Source organism: Quercus robur, chromosome 2, assembly GCF_932294415.1.
Source record: "Quercus robur chromosome 2, dhQueRobu3.1, whole genome shotgun sequence".
Lineage (NCBI taxonomy): Eukaryota > Viridiplantae > Streptophyta > Magnoliopsida > Fagales > Fagaceae > Quercus > Quercus robur.
Window position 1 is genome coordinate 53,545,717 of NC_065535.1, and position 17,229 is coordinate 53,562,945.

Consider the following 17,229-nt stretch of genomic DNA (forward strand, 5'->3'; position numbering starts at 1 on the left):
GTATTGTTTTTATATTTGTGCAGATTTTTTATTGGTGGCTTTTAGGAGATTTACTTTTAGCATTACTTGAAGACATACGAGGACATCTTCCGTTAGTTCTAATTATATTATGCTACACTTTTTGTATTGTTATAAAACATCTTGAGTTATTGTATATGTTGCAAGCAATTATTGTATGGAAGGAGTTTGAATTGGATACTCGTTTTATTTTTTACTTGTGGAATGTATGGATCTTTTTTTAATAAATATGTTGTTGAAATAAATGGATTATTCAAATGTGAGGTTTTAATAATGTAATAACAAGTTATAGGTTAATATCAAAGCCATGAAAAATAAATAAATAAATAAGTTTTAGTGACGAATTTTTTCGTCACAAATATAGCAGCAAAAAATTGTTTTAGTGACAAAATATTTCGTCGCTAAATGTAGCAAAATTTTGTAAGAAATGGTTTTAGTGACGAAAATTTTCGTCGCTATATGTGCTTGGATTTTCTTAAAAATAGTTTTAGTGACGAAAAATGTACCCGAAAATAGTTGTAGTGACGAAATTATTCATCACTAAATATGATTTAATAAACTAAAGTGTTTTTAGTGACAAAATATTTTCGTCACTAAATGGTGTTTTTAGCGAGGAAAACATTTAGCGACGAAACGTTCTCGTCACTAAAAGTTTTTTTTTTTAAAATCAAATCGAACTTTTAATGACAAAATTTTTCGTCACCAGAACTTTTAGTGACGGGGTTTCAGCGACAAAATGAGTTTCGTCGCTAAAAGTCCGATTTCATCACTAAAGGTCCTTAGTGATGAAAAACTAGACTTTTAGTGACGAATTTTTTCGTCACTAAAAATACATTTTGTTGTAGTGATAAAAGGGGTCGCAGTTTTTAATTTTATTTTATTGGGGGCCTTAGAACTAGGCCTTAAGCCACCATTATGCAATCCTCACACCCTGTACACACCAATTTTAAATCTAGAACCTCATAAATCTCATGAAACGTTGGATGCAAAACGAGCATTCAAAAAGTTTAGGATGCAAATCATAATATGAAATATAGTTTAGAATGGTAAAGTGTAATTTTTCCTCTCTTTTTTGTTAAGTTTAAAATAAAGGTACTTGATCATATTAGTTGACATAATACAATCCATTTACTAAGATTAAATTCAAAATTTCGTCTTGTATATTTCTTTCTAATTTCCTTTAAAATTAGGGTTACAACTCCATGTAGTTCTTTTTTTTTCAAAGGAAGTGACTATTCCAATGGATAGATAGGATTTTAGGTATTTAGAGCATTCACATTAAAAATGCTAACTAAAAATCTATAATAGCAACCAACCCACTAAAAAAGCACTACATCAAAGAAGATAAAGTTAAAAAAAAAAAAAAAAAAAAAAAAATTAGCCTTAGCTACATGGGCTATTATCTCTAGCAGCTCACTGTAGGCTGTAGTCGAATGTTAAAGCAAAAAAGAATTTTTTATTCGCCCCATACACGCGTGAATGTTTGATAAAGTATTTTATTGTATTGAATATATTATTTTATTGTGTTGAATGCTAATGCTAAAAAAAACTATTGATGTTGGGTGTTTTGTAAAGTGAGTTGTTAAAATAGATAAAGATAAAGTAAATTTTTAAGTTGCTAAAAGCTATATCTTTTGAGAACCTTGATGTGAATGCTTCTCAAAATAATAGGAAAAATTGGATAGGGTGCCAAAAGAGATCCAAAATTCAAATTTTTTTTTAATACAAGATATAAATTATATTCTAGCCTAATCTAAATGTATATGTGTGTGTGTGAAACTTCCTCCTAAAATGATCATTGCACCAAAGGTGTGCGGGTAAAATTCAAATTATTAATACCACAAATCCTTCAGCAGCCAAAATTGGTCCCCTCCCGCACCGAATTGAATTGTAGGGTCAAATCTTGTATAACATTATGAATATGATAGAGATTGACCAAATTGGGTAATATGGAAGACTAAAAGTCAAAAAGTCACCCACTCACCCTTCCGTGTCTCAGACTCAGATTCTAACGTCTTATTAAATTTCCGCACAATTGATATGGCCGGCGTAGGAGAAGATATGTGTAGTCAAGAGACACCCACTCACCCTTCCTTGTCTGTGCTTGCAGTCCTCACTCGCACAAGGGAAAAAGTAGTGCAGGGCATTGATATCAGCATTTCAAAAAATTTCTTTTATTTTAGTTGGCTAATTTATCTTTTTCTTTTTCACACATATCAGATTTCCTATTTTTTATTATTTCTCTAACTTTTCTTCATTAAAGTTATCAAAATATTAAAACAATAAAATATTGATACGAGGAATGAACAATGTGTAATAGGTAATGTGATATTGTGATGTCTGTTTTTTAGGTCTTCTTTAGATTTGCTTCCCTATTTATGGGGAATCTACTACCAATGCTCTAAAAAAATTAATAAATAAATATAGTCAAATATTCTTACCTCCACCCATCATCATTCTTTTCTCTTTTATTTATTTTTCTAAATTATTACCCACTTCCATCATCCCACTTATCTACATTCTTCAAACCTGTGCTTAACTTTAACCACAAAAAAAACTAATAAAGGGGCAATTTTTATTTTTATTTTTATTTTGTTAACCAAAAGTATCTAGAAACTTCGAGTACCTAATTGGCCCTCAATATGTATGTAGCTCCTCATCCCATACACACTAGATAATTATATGAAGAAATTCTTTGTAGGTGGCTCCAAGATGCTAGTTACATTCCAATGTAAGTGTAAGCAAATCGATGATAAGGAATTGAATAGAAAGAATCAATTTAGAATTTTCTTTTTCTTTTTTTGTTTCGGAGTTTAATCAAAGAGAATAAAAAGGTCATTTGTTCATTTGAGATTTTAAGTAAAAGGAGAATGAAATGGTTTTGAGAGAACACATATTCCTTTCTTCTTCCCTCAAAACTCCAATTTTTCGTTCTTCCCAAAATTATGAAGATTTGGAAGTAACAGAACAAAATTTAATTAATTTTTGACCAAAAGTCTCTAATGCCCAAAAATTTTTTTTTTTAATCCAATATTATCACTTGTTTAGTGCTTCACTTGCAACTAGCAATATTATCTTCTTCTTTTTTGGGTAAACAAAGGGTCTCTCATTAACTAGGAAGCATAAACAGAGTCATGACGACAAAGCCTCACATAGGGGACAAAAACAACAAAGTCTTGAATAAGATCTGGTTCTTTCCCTGCCATCGCATCTACACACGAATTTGCCTCATGAAAACAGTGGGTCACCTTGTCTTGCAAAAAATGTCTCAATAGATCCTTGCAATCCGTCATAAGAGTATCATGATCTAGATTGCCACTAAAAGGCTCAAACACTCAGTCAAAAACAACAATAGCATCAATTTCAATTTCTACAGCCATAAAATTAGATTTAAACACATTGATAACCTATTCCTTAGAGCATTAGCATCTGGGTTTTTATAAAATCTACTACTTTACTATCTAAAAAGTTACTTTTATCTATTACACCATATCATTTTACAATACACCCAATACCTCAAACTCTGTTCCTTTTACCACTTCATTTATTTACCAAAAAATCCAATAGCCCAAAGTTCTTCATCCACATTGGTTGTCACCCCTATGCATCGGGTAAAGCCCCTAATCCACCACCCTATATGATCTCTGATCACCTCAACTACTAGCTAAGTCAGGATTCCCCAATGTGGAATCATCAGTGTTGAGCTTGTGCCATCCATCTTCCGGCTTGTACCATTTTACTTTAATTGTTTGCTTACTCTTTACCTCTCAAATTTGAGCAGCACAGTATTGGAACTCCATTGCTTGGTACTTCACTTCTTTGGTCAAGTTATGATTTACAGCAGCATTTTTAAACACCACTTTGTTCTATGGAGCCAAAGGCTCCAGATTGCAGAAGGAAAAAATAACTACCAGGAAATGTTGGACTTGGACTCAAGGCAGCCCGGGTTTGGTTCTAGAATTTTCCTTTAAAGATAAATTTAAACTGTTAAAGGAAAATTTTAAAAATAATAATAATAATTAAAGATGACCGTAGAAATTCCACAATCTTGGTAGCAAATAAAGAAAGTAGTTGCTCCAAAAATTTCTAGAAAAGGCCTGTGTTAGAAGGGGCAAACACTAGAAGCCTAGGTCGGACCAGCCTAATTAGGTCGAGGTCCATCAAACCAACAAGACAACTTGGCTTAATACATTGCATTTGATTGATCAAAAGGAAAGTCATGTCTAGTCCTTGTTGGGCCATTGCTTGACCACACAATCTGGCCTGACTCACTCCACGCGATTAATAGCAGCCTAGCCACATTCAACTCTTCTATGAGCACACACTTGGCCATACTTTGACCAGGGCCGGCCCTAGACATTTTGGAGCCTTAGACGTGAACTAAAAATGGAGCCTTTTCTATACTTATATATTAATTAAATTGATGTTTATTTAATATTTTTATATTATAATATATTTCATTTAAAATCTATTTTTCTTGCCTTTTGAGATGCAAATTGACTAATTAAATTTTTGTATTCAAGTTCTTCTAACATCTCTTTTTCAATCTATTGTTTTATTTTTTGACAATCTCATTTCCAAATCTAGCCAAGTGTTCATGTTAGTAATATGCTCTCTAGTTGTTTCATGCTTTCTAATTTTAGAACTAATATTTTTCCAATCTCGAGTTCCTTCATTACATAGTTGGCCAGTACATTTAGACTCAAACAACTTGCAACAAAAACAAAATACTTGGTCCCTATCTTTTGATTACACTAGCCATTTTCTATCATACTTCTCCCCATTTGATAATATTCAAGTGTAATGAATAGTAGAAAAATGTCTAGTGTCATCACCTGTAGGAAAAATTATATCATTGTCTCTAATTGGACCTCTTTCTACTAATAAATCTCTTAATTTTGTGTCAATATTTTTCCAATTACCTGGATCATAAATATTTGAAGGAATATAATTCAACATGTCATTATTATTTTCATTTTTTTCTAGTTGAACATCATTATGGTGAACTTGTTCATTTGTGACATTTTCATCATTATTTTCATTTTCTTCTAAATTATTTTGAAGTTCATTATCAAGATTTGTTGTATTGCAAAATTGAACATCATTGTTATCTTGCAATTGTATCATTTCATTATCTTCTAACTCTTTTTGGTGAATTTCTTGTTCATTTGTGATATTTTCATCTAAAATTTGTGTTATATTTTGTTTATTACAAATAACAAATTTATCCATTGATCCTTTTTGAGACTCAATTAATTTTTCTTCTTTTTTTCTTTTTTTAAATTTTTCATATCTAGATGCATATTTTCTAGTAGACATTTCTAATCAAACAATATATTTATAAAGACTAAAATAAAAAATAATTTTCAAGTGTAGAGCAAATGAGAAATAGAACCCGATTTATATAAAAAAGTATTGTTGTAGTTTCACCAAACAATAACAAGATTTTAGCAATCTCAACCTGCATAAATAAAGAATAAAGACTTATTCAATATATTACCACTAACTAAAATATATATATATATATATATATATATAAACACAAGATTAAAATTAAAAAAAAAAAAAAAAATTAAGCACAAGCATAACAAAAATTTAAGCAAAGCCATAACACAAGGCTTATTAATAAGACCCACCCTCAAAAAAACACAAAACAAATAGTATCTAATATCTATAACCCAAAAAAGAAAAACGCAGGCTTTAAAAAAAAAAAAAAAATTGAAACTGAAGGCCCCAACTGAACAAACGTGAAACAGGCAAGAGGTAGACCCAAGCTTTTTATCTTAACAAATACAATGAATAGAAAGGTTGAAACCTAAAAGCCAAGCGCCCAAACCCAAATAATGAAATAAATTATACCTTAACGCAGAAAACTCTTAATCTCAAAACCTAAAGTAGAGGCGCAGAAGCGGCAGAGCAGTTGAGAGAGGCGAAGAGCAGAGACTCAGAGAAGGAATGAGAGAGGCGGAGAAAGCTTGCTTGAGCCTTGAGATGAGAGAGGCGGAGAGCAGAGAGAAAGAGTCAAAGAAGTAGAGGAACGGTAAAACTAAAAATTTTAGGGATTTGAGTTGTTTTATTTGTTTTGATTTGTGATTGTTTTGTGGTTAATCTCTTAGACCGGATTCTTGTTGATTTTTGGTTTGTCTAGGGGATAATAATGTTATTTTTGGGCAATGATTTTGTTTAAAACTAATGTTTAACCGAATTTACCAAAATTTTTGTTTTTTGGTTAAAAGGATGGACCGGATATTTCTAATTCATCTTAAACTTTTTTTTTTTTTTTTTTGGCCCTATTACCCCTTTTTTTCTAAAATTTTGGGGCCTCCCTTCCACTTGGGGGCCTTAGGCAATTGCCTAATTCGCCTAAGTGTAGGGTCGGCCCTGACTTTGACACAATTTGCACAATTGCCAACGTGTGATTGGATTATATCACTACCACATGAGTCGCCTACCAATGGAACTTAGTGAAAAGTAATTCAATCACTAAGAGTCAACCTGATTGATGATCAGTAGAGACTAAATACCCATTTGGATAACGTCTGCATTTTGGCGTTTTGGCGTTTCCTTTTCTTTTTTTTTGGATGCACACATTTCAGGAGACACTATGCAATGTTCAGTAGGTCCCGTGCACTGCTCACGGGACCCACAAGTACTTTATTCAGAAACAAAATTAAAAATTGGTCCCACGGCATTCACACATATAAAAATTATTTTACTACAGTATTTTCAATTTTCAGTTTTCAGCAAAATAAGCGGTATTCAAATGGACCCTAAGCATGGGCCTAGCTGTAGAAGTGTCTAGATTGGATGACCACCAAGCAACCCCACCTAGAAAGGAGCGTTCACAAAAGCTCATTATCTCTCATATCAACATCAATTACGCTAGATTTCTCCTCCCTCTTTCCATATGGAGATATGTTTTAAAAAAAAAAAATTATAACATTTTTCACAATAGTTGAGTTGGCAAATTTTTACTAATTTTTATCTGAACTGACCACTTACTTTTTTACAAACTATAAACAATCTACCCCATTAGCCAGGTGCAAAATTGTGTCTATAAACTTTCCCTTTTATATGGTAGTTTGAGGCAAGTTAATCCAATTTTCCATGATTAATAACTTGTACAGAGTCTTGACTCAAGATTGATTTTTAAAAAGAAGAAGAAAGAGGCTCAATCAATAGTGTTAAGGGGATAAAATAGTGCTTTCTTTTGGGTTTGGCTTACCTCCAGTACTTTTTTAACTAGAATTACCTTTAGTTTTAATGAGAAATTATCACATCATCCACTAACTAAATAAAATATGGAGATTAGAACCCACTACCACTTGCCATTGTGTATTTAAAACAAAATGAGACTTTCAGTTAAAAAAGTACTAAAAGTAAGCCAAATCTCTTTCTTTTTATTTTTATTTCGACTAATAGATACCAATTTTCTCTAACTGATAGATTTATATGTATAATTTGGGGTGAGGTAAAGTAACATGAATTGAATTTCATAACCTGAATTTCCATGTTTGACACACACAAGATACAACAAAATTAAAGGAAAGTATCAAACTTTATACATAGAAGTCACTCAAGAATTTCAGATATCCATAGGTTAGCGAGCAGAGAGTTGAGAGATAGAGGCAGTGGCATTAGATGTGGAGGATCCGGTTGAAGTGGATGTGTCTCCACGGACTTTTCTATCAGTATCAACGTAACCTGGCTTAGTAGGTGGCCTATTCTCCATTGATCCCTTGCTTTTGAGCAAAACAACAACTTCAGACATTGAAGGCCTTACAGAAGCTGATGACTGCGTGCACATCAAAGCGATCTCTACCATTTTTTTCACTTCTTCTGCTGTATATTCTTCTGGGTTTAAGGTTTCGTCCGCCAACTCTGAATGCTTGTTATTTTCGTACAATTTCCATGCCTATAATTGCACCATAAATAAGGAGGAAACCCATAATGAACTAGAAAAATGTAAGCAGTGTTTTATATATATATATATATATATATATAAAAGATAGAAATTCTACTCTAGGCTAATCTAAGTATACTCCTAGAGACTTGAACCTCGACTCTTGTCCCCCATACCCCACAAGCACTTATACTTGTAGAGTAACCATAACGAGCTAGAAAAATGTAAACAATTTTTTTTTTTTTTTTTACAAGATAGAAATTCTATTCTAACCTAATCTAAGTATACTCCTAAAGACTTGAACCTCGGCCCTTGTCCCCCATACCCCACAAATATTTATACTTGTAGAGTGACCATCGCACCACCAAGGATGTGCGGTAGTGTAAGTAGTGTTTTTAAGAACTAGATAATGTCTCTTATCCATTAAGTGATTGGGGGTTAATATAAGCACTATATTTAATACATAAATGACATGTAAAATTAACTTTGGTTCTGTTTAATAATTGAAACATAAATGATATGTGAAATTAGCTTCATCTTCTTTCTTTCTTTCTTTCTTTCTTTCTTTTTTCATACCTCTAAGAATTTTAAGATAAGCAATAGAAGGCCAACTAATTATTTCTAGATAGCCTAACAAGCATTTACCTATCGCACACTTGCAAGTTGTATCTAGATCAAATGAAGAAAATGAGGAACCTAGTAACTAAAGCTACTTGTTTTTTGGAGAAGCAGTAGATATATGTTTCCTGCGTTTGTTATTAAGTTTGAGAATAGTAAACCATATTGATTTGGGAAATTACCCGTTCAAGGAGGTAGTCGCCATCAAAAGCATGCTGTACCTCGCTGATTTTTCGGCCACATATAATTTCAAGTACAATGACCCCAAAACTGTAAGTATCTACCTTCTCTGATAGCTGACCATGGATTGCATACTCAGGTGCCGTATATCCTCTGAGGGGTAGATCAAATTAGCTATCCATGAAAAATGGTAAGAACGAAAAAGAACTATTCAGCTAAAAAATATAGAACAAAAAAGAACTAATAAGTGATAATCCTCTTGGCATATAGATCCTATTTGCTTAGCACATATCTTGCAATAAGGACATTGTGTTTTAACAACCTTTTATATATATATATATATATATATATATATATATATAAAATAAAAAAACTGTGATGGGATGTCATCCCATCAAATTTGATGAGACTTCAGCCATTCTTGTGTTCATTATAGTGAGATTATTTGCAAAGCGAAACCATTCAAATAAATAAATAATGCCCAATTACTATTCCTTTTACTTAAATTTGAATGGTGAATAAGGGTGCATATAAATATGAGCAGAAATTGTCTAATTTATTTTTTTTTATCACAAGTACTACTATGTAAAATCTTTGGATTTGTTTCTCTATATGCCTATCCTACAAGTACAACATGTGAATCAATAGATAGTATTTTCATATATATATATATATATATATATAAAAGAAAACAAATTGTACAACTTTAGATAGATTAAAATGATAGAAATTAATGGGTTAGCTTACCTCCAGTACTTTTTAAAAATGAATTTTCTTTTATTTTAGTGAGAAACTGTCACCTCACCTACTAACTATATAAAAAGTGTGGATTCAAACTCACTATCACTTGTCATTGTATATTTAAAACAAAATGATATGTTCAATTAAAAAAATACTAGAGGTAAGTCAAACTCGAAAATAATATATATGGTTAACCCTAATTAGTCTATTAAAGATTCACTATCCAAACATTTTAGGACTAAGCCTTGGTTGTTGTAATTATGTTATTAGCACTCTGTTTGTTTCGTTGGAAAACCTTTGTAAAGATTGTTTTCCACATTTTCCAGTGTTTGGTATTACAAAAAAAACCTAGTCAATGGAAAATTATCTTTAGTCAACGGAAAACTCTAATAAAAATAAGGCTTATTTTCTATAGGTTGTTTTCCAAAAAATTTTTTTGGAAAACAATCTCTCTCTCACGCATTGCATCTCCTATAAATATTATCTTCATCTATAGCCGTGAGAAACATAATTTTTTGGCGCCTTCTCTCTCTCATAGTAAGTTTTCTCACTTTTTCTCTCTTCCCTTTGCTTTTTCTCTCCTCACACCCTCACTATCACTAACTCTGGTCTCTCCTCTTCTCATAGATCTCTCTATTTAACTTGTCCCTCTTCTCTCTTTTCTCCATATTTCTCTTCCCCTCTGTAACACAATTCTCTGATTAGATTTTTTTTTTCCTTCACTGATTGGTCAATAGCTCCGACTTGCAAAAGAGAACAAATTTGCAGTGGTAATTATTTCATTCCTCCCTACCAAAACCCCAATTCTTTGCTTTGAATTTCAATCTCGATTTTCTTTTTTCTCTAAGAAATTTTCGGTTTGATGGATTCCAGGCAAAAGTTACTTCTTTTTCATACATAAAGTGCAAAAAAATAAAAAAATAAAATAAAAAATAAAAGAAGAAGAAGAAGAAAGAATGAATGAAGTAAAAGATAAAAATTTTAAACATAGTACCTATATTGCTCTAAATTGCTTTTACATGGGACAATCTTTACCGTGGACTAATAATATTGTTATAGCATAAATGATAATTGTTTAGGAGAATTGCATTTGTTGGCAAATACTTTTTTTGTTGCCAAATACTATGCAGTGATGATATATTATGTAGTACATTATGTAAATACATAATTTAGAGTAATATTGAACACTTGTAGTTGACCATAGTAGACAAATGGTTGATATGTGTGTATGTGTTTGTGTGTGTATGTACATTACTGTTTATATATATGAGCAAGATGAATGGTAGAGATCATGAAAATTTGACAATTAATTAATTTTGATTGTATCTATTGTCAAAATTTTAGATTAATTAGTATGAAAACCAAATTCATTCTTGATTTTTTTATTTATAATGATTACATTAGTTAGTTTACATAATATACATGTTTTAAATTATACAATAAATATTTTTAAAAATTGCATACCAAACACCAAAAAACATTCCCAAGCTTATTTTCAAGGTCGTTACCAAACATTGGAAAATAAGACAGTTTTCTAGAAAATGCTCTTCGGAAAATGAACCATTTTTCAGAAAACATTAATGCTGAAACAAACAAAGCGTAGGATAAGAATCTTAACATAATCTTAAACTATTTTTAAAAAATTCAACATAGGTGAAATCGAGTATAGTCTAGTCAAGATTTATATGGTAAAGCTTGGTTGATGGACAAAGGATGATTTTTACTAGTTTTTTTTTTTTTTTTTTTTTTTTTTTTTTTTTTTAGGAATCGATTTTTACTAGTTTAACTTACAATGTTCCAGCAAATTTGGTGCTGAGATGAGTTAGATCCTCAGGTAGAAGCCTTGCTAACCCAAAATCTGCAATCTTGGGTTGGAGATCATCATCTAAGAGAATGTTGCCGGTTTTTATATCTCTATGAATTATACATACATGGAATTCCTCATGTAGATAGGCAAGTCCCCTGGCTGTACCCAAGATTATATCATTCCGTTGTTTCCAATTGAGAGAGCCTCGTCTTTCACCTATTTCCCAATAGCATGTATAAATTAAATATATGTTTTACAAACAAGTCAATAACTATATGCATCACTGATATTAAATTTGGAATTTGCTTCAACTTCAAAATAATTTTTTTTTTTAATCTTATATAATTGAGTGAACAATTTATTGAACTTCAAAGAAAAAAGTTTATTATAACTTGCACGCATTTAGAAAAGCTTCAAGAATAGACAACATACTCTACTTACTAATAGTATACACCAATATTTCTTTCCCAAGATAATTAAAACAAAAAGACCATATCTTCATCTTGACATTGTCATGATTCCATTTAGTTGTTGCTTTACATTGTCCTCTAGCTTTAATTTCCTTTTGAATCTATCCTCTAATTATATTTGAACATCCCTTTCCATTTTCCACCACTATTTTCTTACCACTCTTCTCAACATTTCAATAATATTTCTTACTAGTTTCAATGTCAAATGAGGATGGCCCCAAACTCAAACAAGTTTCAAGTTTGTATATCCATAGTTTCAAGATCAAAAATGAAAATTTTGCGGCACAAAAGAAATAGATCAACTTTCACATGCTTCCTCCATTTTAGCACAACAAAACCATCTCAATTCTCTTTAACCTCCCGCCAATCCAGGGCAATTGTGGTGTAGAAAATCAAAGCCTTCTAGTCTCAAGAGGGATTGAAAGTTCCCAAAACAAAGATTGAAGAACGAAGAAATCAAACCATCCAAAATTTGTTACCAAAGAGAACTAATTCTCTTTTACATGAAATAATAAATTAGCCTATTTTTAGAGTTAATTAAATGCATGCATTTGAATTTAACATAATTTCCAATTATAAATGATCAAGCTTTCTTAAGATTAAAGAGATGAATTTAACTTACCAAATAAGAATCTATCTAGGCTACTATTTGCCATGTATTCATAGACAAGAATTCGCTCTGGTCCTTTGCTACAACACCCAAGAAGACGGATCAGATTTCGATGATGAACATTGCTTATAAGCTTCACTTCACTCTCAAAATCGGCCTTTGCCCTAGAAGATTGGCCTATAGCTAGTTTCTTAACAGCGACCATCTTCCCATTTTTCAGAGTACCCTGGTCAATGTTGCAAAGACAAAGAAATGAAAATTAGCCCACCACACAACAAGATGATGATAAATGCGAGGGTGAATTGAATATGGAAAATTGATTGCAGCGAACGACAATGAAAAAAATGAGTCATATAGAGAGGGCAACGATGCTTTAGGTTTCTTGACTTTTACCTTGTATACATCACCAAAGCCTCCTTCTCCAAGTTTGTTTTCTTCACTAAAATTTTTTGTTGCAGATTTCAAATCATTGTATTTGTAATTCACTGGGCCTCGTAGTTCAGTTGCCCCTAAAATGTCACCTGTTATGGAGGAAAGCAATTATGGTCCTTTCATTTATGTTGAAAAACTCATACAAATATTGATGTATCTAAAGTTACTTATTCAGAATATATATATATATATATATATATATATATATATGAAAAGGAAAAATGAAAAATAATGTAACAACGTTTATAATTTCTTGTCCTTGCAAACAAAACATAAAACATCATAATTTAAATTTTATTGAAAACCTTGGTGTTATTACCTCTACGAACTTCCTTGGACCTTCTTATCATTACGAAGAAGACAAACAAAGCTATAATGAGAAGAGCACCTCCACCTCCAACTACTCCTCCAATGATGGCATTCTTGTTGCTTGAACCTCCTATTATTAAAGATCAAGCATCATTAATTACAATACTTCAAAATATGCAAATTCCACTATAGTTCAAAATTATGAAAAATTTTGATGCAGTGACTAGCTATATAGCAATACATTTAGAAAAAAAAAAAAAAAAAGATCTCCATCAAAACTCACCATTGCCTAAGAAGGAATTGATATCAGTAGTTTGGTTATCAGCAAAGAAGGGTTTATCTGAGTACCTCAAAAAACATCCAGCATCAACTGCCCTACCATCTCCATTAGGAACACAAACTTGTATGTTGTTGGATGCGACATTCAAGCAATTCTGACAACCACTCTCAGTAGCTGTTTCAACACACTGTGCCACAGCATACACTGTTGCATTACCACTACTATCAACCCCTTCTCTCTTACTCGCAGCAAAGAAACCATTAATCCTAGGTGTTGCTACTTGGAGATCTTTTAACAATCCGTCTGCAGCTGTACTAAAAGCAACAGGTTGTGATGCAGTCCGATTCCCACAAGACCCTTGATTACCAGGCTGAGTGGTTTGGTCAAAGAAGATATTGCTCTCATACCTAAAGACACAAATAGCAAATTAAGTATCTAACATGAAACTTCCATTAATGAAACAAATTATTTTAGTTACTACCTAGAAGGGATGGAAGATTATAAGTTTATAATTTAAAGAGTCTTCCAACTAAAATTTTGAATATTTTGATTTGGGAGATTATAAGCTTATCGAATAAGTTGTTTATCACTTATTGTATACAACATCAAACAAATTACTTAACATCCTATTGTAAATTTTTATGGTTAAATTGAAAGTACATGATGTAACAAGTAAGACTATTAATGTTTCTTTTATATTTATAAGTATCTACCTACACATTGTTCAGGCCTAACTTTTGCCTTAGTCACATGGCAAGCCAAGCACCCATGCACAAAATACCAAAAAATGATAACAAAACCTACAACGAAGCAAGACTTAGGTTTGTGCATAAATAAATGGATTTTGATTCTTTCTCATCCGATAATTTTCATGCTCTTTCACATCATATTTATATATATATATATATATATATATATATTTTATATCATGTTTAAAATGTAGACATCTCCTATTGTGAAACATTTCACACTAAGAAATGTGAAACTCCCTACATAAGTCCCAAAAACAAACCCAACAAGAAACATATCGGCTTTGGGTTTCATGCCCATTTTTTCTTCTTTTATTGTTAGACTTCGGACCCAAGTACTTGACTACACAAAACCCATGCTAAAGGACCCATCAGGCCAGGTTACCCGAACCTAAGCTAGGCTAGATGAGTTTGCACCCCAAGTCAGGCTAAATGACCCACCAAACCAGACTACCCATACACCAAATTCGGGCTAAATGACCTGCAAATTTTAATTTGGGTAAATGACCCACAATTATCTGGGGCAAATGGCCCGTAATTGTTTTTGGCAGTGACTTATGAAACTTGGGCTAGACGACATGTGACCCATTTGGATCAAATAACCCATTTATTTTCTTAGGTTTTATAATTCTTGGCTGCACACCGCACACTCACGCTATATGTCTATTCGAATTTGTTACCTTTGTGACGTGCTTCCTACTAGTCCTACTCTTTGAAATTTTGCTATTGTGAGAATTATTCTATTTGTCACGTGATTTTTTTCATTAATCATATAATAATAAGGATTTTTAGAAAAACAATTTGCAAGTATATAGATTAAACTGAAACATTTTATTCTCTAAAAAAAAATTGAAAAATTTTAAAGTATAAGGATAATTTCAAAACAACTATCAAAATATGTTGTTTATAGCAAATAAAGGAGAGCAGAGTGCAGACCCGTCCATCAAGTCGCAACCTGATTTGGAAAAATGAAAGAGGCGTAATAAAAAAATAAAAAAAAGAGTTCGCACGGTAGAGTAGCGTTTTCAACTTAGCCTCCGGATATTAATAATACTGTGGTCTAATAGGAACTGGGAAGGCTTGTTTGAAATCCAGCCGGCTGATTCATATCCGTTGATTCTATTTGGACGGTCCAAATTGGACCTTAGTGAATGACACCTATAACAATGGCCTGATGACAATGACAGCAAATTAAGATTATTATTAAGAGTTAATGACTTTTTTTTGTTTTTAAATGAACAAAATTTGGATTAGAAGAGATAGGAATTCTTCCTTGAAGAGCCCACTGAACAGAAGAGTCATTTTTTTCTTTTTGAGAAGAAAACAGAAGAGTTGTTGGCTTAAAATACCATGGCTTTTCAAAGCAAGAGCCAATTTTATTTTTGCTTGGCATCTCCTTAGTTGAATCAATATAGATTTTTTTTTTTTTTGGGGGGGGGGGGGGGGGGGTGGGTGGGGGGGCTGGTATAGTTGAATTAATATTTATATTTATATATATAGTTATATACAAACACATACGTATAAACAACATAAAAAAATGATGATATATGTTCATGATAAAAAAAAAAATGATGATATATAGACAATATTATAGGATTATAAAAAATTGAAACTCCAACTAATATCATGACTTGCAACTTCAAAAACTAAGAGCCATTGGATCTTTGCTTGTGCTGATCTCCTTATTGGTTGAATATTCAAACAACTTCATATACACTACACTAAATTCTTGGCACATCTTTTGGCATGTGTTTAGAGATTTTTTTTACACAGATTTATTTTACATAATTATTATAATTGTTAGGTTTCAAAAAAAAAAAATTATTATAATTGTTGTTATCTCATTCTACTATCATGTTTTATATTAAGATTTTTTTTCACTCTTTTAACTCTCACAATTCTAAGCTCATTATTATATAGTGTAATAATATTTTCAAAAACCTTGATAAGAAATTTTTGTGATGGATCAAAAGCTAGTCCTACAATCTTACTCCCTTAAAATTATGGTTGGCCAAAAAAAAAAAAATGCATAAAAGCAGCTAGCATGGTGGTGGTACGTACCTGAGGAAGCAGCCATCATAGATGACACGGGCACCGTTGGCGGCGGAGCAATTGCGGATTTGAGACACGGCGGCGGTGAAGCAAGCAAGACAGTCAGCATTAGACAGGTAGTTCCTGCACTGCACCAAGGCGTAGGCTGATTCCGAACCTTTTACTTGCTGTGCAGTTGCAAAGTATTTGTTGTTGTTCAGCTGTGTTCTGAGGTCTGAGAACGTTGCGTTTAGATTGGTGTGGAAGTTGGAAACATCGGACACGTTGTATTGGCTGCAACCACTGTTTAGCAGATTGATTTGTGGGTCTGCTACACCCAATCTCAACCACCATAACCACCATGTAAAGGTCAATTTCAAGACCATGTCCATATTTCTATGTGGGTTAGTCATAAGATCAGACACAATAATTGAGGATTGGTTATGGAACTTTTGGACTTTTGTATGAATGAGATGGATATGAAGTGGTCGCTTTGACAATCGACCATCGATTTATTTCATAAATAGAGGAGACTTCCGAACCATGATTTTTTTTTTTTGGTAAACAAGACTTTGAACCGACCATAAATTATTAGTTTAGTTGGGAACTTGGGATGCTTTCTTTTTCTTTGGAAAATGTCAAAGTTACAACTATTTTATGATATTTTTTTATAAACTTTTAAAGTGGTGCATTGATTATTGACGGGTCCAAATGAAAACCAATAAAAATTGGTTACATCAACAATTTGTATAAATATTATAAAATAATTTATAGTTATAGCATTACTTTGTTAAATGACAAACTCAACAACTAAGTCACGATTTGTCAATGAAAAGTGTACGTGTGTGTATATATATATATATATATGAAATTTTAAATTAAAAAAAAATATTATTCTTCACCTTCCTAAAAATTATAATTGGTCACAAAAACCAATAAACACAATATACAATATTGTGTTTATTGGTCTATATACAATATTGTGTTTATTGGTTTTTGTGACCAATTATAATGTATCCATGTGGTTTGTGACTCTGCATTATGTGATCAAACGTATCCATGTGGTTTGTGTACCATAATG

At 31.9% G+C, this 17,229-nt stretch overlaps 1 protein-coding gene across 1 annotated transcript; it reads right to left on the reverse strand.

Annotated features, from left to right (window-relative positions):
• Positions 1-7,485: 7,485 nt before the first annotated feature.
• On the reverse strand, positions 7,486-16,667 carry LOC126714002 (cysteine-rich receptor-like protein kinase 2). Its single transcript, XM_050413985.1, has 8 exons — positions 16,179-16,667; positions 13,372-13,775; positions 13,099-13,218; positions 12,741-12,868; positions 12,360-12,573; positions 11,252-11,483; positions 8,722-8,872; positions 7,486-7,933 (listed from the first exon to the last, which is right to left on the reverse strand). The coding sequence occupies exons 1-8, from the start codon at positions 16,559-16,561 to the stop codon at positions 7,619-7,621; spliced, it is 1,947 nt and encodes a 648-aa protein (XP_050269942.1). The 5' UTR covers positions 16,562-16,667; the 3' UTR covers positions 7,486-7,618.
• Between the last annotated feature and the right edge of the window lie 562 nt (positions 16,668-17,229).

What these genes read in the sequence shown, in the direction of transcription:
- LOC126714002 (XM_050413985.1), bottom strand. Translation starts at nt 16,561, where the DNA reads ATGACTAACCCACATAGAAATATGGACATGGTCTTGAAATTGACCTTT. An exon ending in GTCCAAGGAAGTTCGTAGAG is followed by an intron (nt 12,869 to 13,098) that starts GTAATAACACCA and finishes CCTCCATAACAG; the next exon opens with GTGACATTTTAGGGGCAACT. An exon ending in CCTAGATAGATTCTTATTTG is followed by an intron (nt 11,484 to 12,359) that starts GTAAGTTAAATT and finishes ATTGGGAAATAG; the next exon opens with GTGAAAGACGAGGCTCTCTC.